This window comes from Nothobranchius furzeri, chromosome 13, assembly GCF_043380555.1.
Source record: "Nothobranchius furzeri strain GRZ-AD chromosome 13, NfurGRZ-RIMD1, whole genome shotgun sequence".
Lineage (NCBI taxonomy): Eukaryota > Metazoa > Chordata > Actinopteri > Cyprinodontiformes > Nothobranchiidae > Nothobranchius > Nothobranchius furzeri.
In genome coordinates this window covers 60,877,890-60,882,709 of record NC_091753.1, presented here as the reverse complement: position 1 = coordinate 60,882,709, position 4,820 = coordinate 60,877,890, and the positions used below count along the sequence as shown (strand labels likewise).

The 4,820-nt window shown below is 37.9% G+C and overlaps 1 protein-coding gene across 2 annotated transcripts; it reads left to right on the top strand.

Annotated features, from left to right (window-relative positions):
* Window positions 1–314: 314 nt before the first annotated feature.
* Window positions 315–4,480, top strand: LOC139061474 (uncharacterized). Of its 2 annotated transcripts, XM_070543301.1 has the most exons (3): window positions 315–828; window positions 1,296–1,606; window positions 1,712–4,480. In XM_070543301.1, exons 1-3 carry the CDS (start codon window positions 814–816, stop codon window positions 3,852–3,854), a joined length of 2,469 nt encoding a protein of 822 aa, XP_070399402.1. In that variant the 5' UTR covers window positions 315–813; the 3' UTR covers window positions 3,855–4,480. The 2 variants fall into 2 exon arrangements, with proteins under 2 accessions (XP_070399402.1, XP_070399403.1); XM_070543302.1 differs by lacking the exon at window positions 1,296–1,606.
* Window positions 4,481–4,820: the final 340 nt, after the last annotated feature.

Below are 4,820 nucleotides of genomic sequence, written 5' to 3'. Positions count from 1 at the left end.
TAAGACAGTTGTTTTAAACCAGCACATTAAACACTTACTGTTTACACAAGGCATTTTATAAAGAATATCTATAAGTATATATATATATATTTATTTTTTTTAAATACCAGTAACAGTTGACAATCTATATTGTAAATAAAATTAATCCTATCAAATTGTTAGCATTTTATTATGAGTAATTGGCTTATTTTTAATTGCTTTGCCATTCAAGATGGGATGAATATATCAAAGCATATAAATAATTTATGCGGAAATCATGAATAAACACTGCATTCTGTGTAGTCCTCCTATAATCATGGTTGTTTTCGGGCCATTCCACCGAATGGGTGCCATTTCCATCCATTTCCGTCCCCAGGAGGTTTTTTGAATCAAGGTGCATGAAAATTTACGGGTAAATAATTTTTGTTATTAAACAAAAGGTCCTGCATAAGTATCTGAGTGTAAATTTAACATTAATCTTGGGCAAGAATAATAGAAAGTACTTTGAACACTGAAAAAACATTTCAGTGCATGTATTTTTCACCTGTCCCTGATCTTTAACATTACTCTTAGAGTGAAATATAATTAATAAAATCCCCCCCAAATTTATCTTTTTTTTGCATTTTTGCGTGACTCTATATCCTGTCTATGTTTCACAAATACTTTTTTCAAAACAATTTTATACTTTATTTGTTAAAATACACATTTTAGTTGTGTCCCTAGGTTTACACTCAGTCCTGTTACCCAAATACATTACCCCATCTGTTTTATTTTGAAAATTCCAAAGGTGACCCATACAACAGGAAGTTGCATCATAAGGATCTTCAAAAGGCCATGGGAAGACCAAAAGTAAGGTCTCTCATTCATTTTTCTGTCTATTTAATAATATATTAGCTGTAAATGACGAGGTCAATCTCAACATACTGTCCTGTTACTTTAATTATATCTTACTTACCATTTGTTTATTTTAAAAATACACATTTTTGGTAAATCACTAGATTGTGCTTTATGTCCTCATGCTATTAGCAACGATGTGATGTGGCTATATTTGGTGTATTTGCTAACTCTATGCTAAAAACTCAGTCCTGTTACTTTCAGTCCTGTTACCCATATGAGAAGTAACAGGACTGAGTAATGGTAACAGGGCTGAGTAGAGTTCATTGATGAAGTGATAATTTTTTAGATAGAATATATTATTATTTTACACTATTGACTTGATTTTATTTATTTATTTATTTATTATTTTACTTTTACACTTGACATTGCAGAGGTTGTGATCTAAGATCAGTTTTGTAATGTGACTTTAATGCTTGCAGGGAGCAAAGCCACCACATAGTGCAGCAGAAAAGCAGCGGCTCTATCGGGCTCGACGTGATGCCGACCCAGAGCGGAGGGAAAGATATCTTGAGAGGGAAAAAAGAAAATACAGGGAGGACTTAGAATCAGGCAAGAAGAAAACAATTGACCAACTAAGTGAGAGAGAAAAGCGCAGACGACGCAAAAAGTGGAGGGAGACATACCATACAATCAAAGACAGAAAAAAAGTTCAGCAGTACCTTGTGACCCCTCCAAACACACCCCAACTCTCACCAGAGCAAGCTATAGATCCACAACCAAGAACTTCCAGGTCCAATTTATGAAATTGATATCCATCTGTTTATACAATATAATAACATTAATTTGTAACATCTGAAATATGTAAATAAGTGCTATTTTGACATGTTTCTTCTAGGCAATGTGATCAGGGGCGGAGAAGACGACGAAAAACACTAAAGAACCTTGAAAAACAAATTCATCAACTACAAGGCCTATTGAGGAAACAAACCCAGAAAACAGAAAAATACAAGAAAAAAGTCCAGCGCATGACAAAGAAAGTCCTAAAAAAGAAGACAAAAGAAACTGAGTCTCCACGCACAAAAGTTAAAAGACAGATGACACAGCTTCCACCAGCAGCCATTCAAAAAACTCTTCTGTTTCATGAGGCTCTGGTGGACGGCATCCGAAACAAATACAGAAAAGCACAGGGGGAAAAAGAAAGGCAAATAATTGCAAAAGTACTAACAGGAAAAGTCCTTAAAAAGTACAGATTGCAACGCTTGGCTCAAAACTCATTAGGATTTTCAAAGAAAAGATGGAGGAATGATGAGAATGTCAACTACAGCTACCAACGGAAGCGGAACAGCAGGGTTCCAGATAGTTTGACAAGTAGAGTGAGAGCTTTCTACACAAGGGATGATGTTAGTCGTATCACAACAGGGAAGAGACAGACCATCACTTGGAAGAAAACTAAAAAGCAGAAACGGTTCCTTTTGGATACCATGAAAAATTTGCACATGAAGTTTTTAGCTGAAGAGCAAAGCTCCATCTCTTACTCACTCTTCTGTTTGCTTCGTCCTTTCTGGGTTATTCATCCAACTCTGAGTGATCGGGACACATGCATGTGCAAGATGCATGAGAATCTGGGTTTTATTGTACAGAAGCTGCACAACTTGAAAGTGATCAGCACTATCAACCTGGAAGATCTTGTGAAAACCATCGCATGTGACACAGAAAACATGAAGTGCATGTATGGAGAATGCTCTGAGTGCAAGAATCTATGCTGCCCAGTCTCCTCCAAGTACAATCCAGAGAGTCAAGAGACATATCTCGAATGGGCAATAGTGGATAAAGAGCATAACAATGACCCCAGTGGCAAAACATCTAAAATCACAATCAAACAAGAATCCCAGGCAACACAAGAAGAACTTCTGGACCAGCTGAACCTGCTGCTGCATAGGTTTAAGAGACATTCTTATAACATCAAGAATCAGTTTACCCACTACAGGGCACTGAGACAGGGCTTGAAGTCACATGAATGTTTAATTCACGTTGACTTCTCTGAAAATTACGTCTGCAAGTACAGCACAGAAATACAGGCTGTCCACTTTGGAGCATCACACCAGCAGGCAACACTGCACACAGGTGTGCTTTATGTGAACACATCCTCCTGCCCTATGTCCTTCTGCACAGTGTCCCCCTCAAGACTGAAGGGTCCACCAGCAATCTGGCAGCATTTGTCACCAGTCCTTGATTATGTGCATGTGGCACATCCAGAGGTCTCCACAATCCATTTTTACAGTGATGGCCCATGCACTCAGTATAGACAGCGAGGGAATTTTTTCATGTTTTGTACTGAGCTGTTCAAACAAGGATTCACTGCTGGAACATGGAACTTCTTTGAGGCGAGCCATGGGAAGGGGGCACCAGATGGTGTAGGAGGAGCTCTGAAGAGGAGAGCCGACAGTCTGGTCAGCAAAGGGACAGACATTCCTCATGCTGCCAAATTCTTTGATGTGTTGCAAAAGACAGAAACAACAATTAAGTTGTTTTTTGTCAATGAGGAAGCAGTGGAGAAAGCTGTTCAGGAGATGCCAAATGATGTGCCATCAATTCCCTCCACAATGAGGATACATCAGGTGGTAACCCTTGCCCAAGGAGAACTGACATACAGAGATATCAGCTGCTTGTGCACAACAAGACAAAATCTAACTTGTAAGTGCTTTAATGCAAAGTCTTTCACGTTGGATCATCAACAGGCAGCACTCAGAGCCACAGAAATTATGTGGCAAAGTTCAGACATTGTTGGCAAATGGTGTGTGGTTAAGTATGATGATGACATATACCCAGGTGTCATCACAGATACATCTGAAACACATGTTGAGGTCCGTTGCATGCACAAAATTGGGGTCAACAGGTTTTTCTGGCCAGCGCGCAAAGACCTGCTGTGGTACCTCTTTGAGGACATTTTGTGCATCATCCCACCCCTGAGGCAGGTCACATCTCGCTATATGGCAATTGAAAAGGGGGTCTGGGACCAACTTGACAGTGTGCCTTAGAAAAGGCCACACAAAGCCCCTGTAGCACATGTGCCCCGTGTTCATTGGTCATTCCTGTTACCCTCTGTTCATTCCTGTTACAGCTTGTTCATTTCTGTTACTCAGTTGTTTGTCTGTAAAAAAACGATAAAAATGAACTTATTTTTTCAATCATATTTGTTCCACCATTTATTAAATAGTTTACTGAATTACATTAGAATAAATTTTATTAACTAGAGCCCTGTGTCTCCTTGAAATGAAAAATATGGCTTTTGATCTTTCAAAAAATTACAACTTTTGTATGTTCATGTGAATTTTTTTATAACAAACATTAAATATTTGAACTTAAAACTAACCTTTTTATTAAAATAAACACTTTCTTGAGGGGAAAATGAAGGAATTAGTTGACAGTCTTCTATATGTGCTTTTTAAGAAGTTACATGAGTTTTGGTAACAGGACTGAAAATAAAGCAAACACGTTCATCTAAAAAAACATGTAAAAAATTAATTAAAGGCATTTAAGATTGACCAATGATCATTTGAAATAGTTAAATAAGTGTGTTACTAGATTTACTTTTGAAAATTGCATTAAAACCCAGTTTAATTTGATGCACTTGCATAAAATAAATGGCACCTATTCGGTGGAATTACCCTTTCATAGTTTCTGGTTATTGTTGGTTTAGCCCAAATTTGGACCAGATGTAAACCTGATCTGTGTCAAAATTGATTAATATGCAAGAGTACTTTTTATATTCGTATAATTATTATTTTTTTATTCTAATACAGTTTAGAGTTCAGTGATGAATCCTCTGAGGAAGTTTGAACCTCCCATTGCATCCTCAGGACGTGGTGCAAAAAGGAGATGCCCACCATCATCTCAAAGTCGTGGTGCATCCAGATGCCGAAGAAGTGCGAGACACTCAGCTGTGGACCTTGGAGATGAAGATATCACTCGAGTTTGGAATCTTCATTCCGAGCGAATAGACT

Bases quoted from the DNA above. Each gene is read 5' to 3' on its own strand.
- LOC139061474 (XM_070543301.1), top strand. The intron at 1,607-1,711 runs GTCCAATTTATG...TGTTTCTTCTAG, and splicing joins CCACAACCAAGAACTTCCAG to GCAATGTGATCAGGGGCGGA.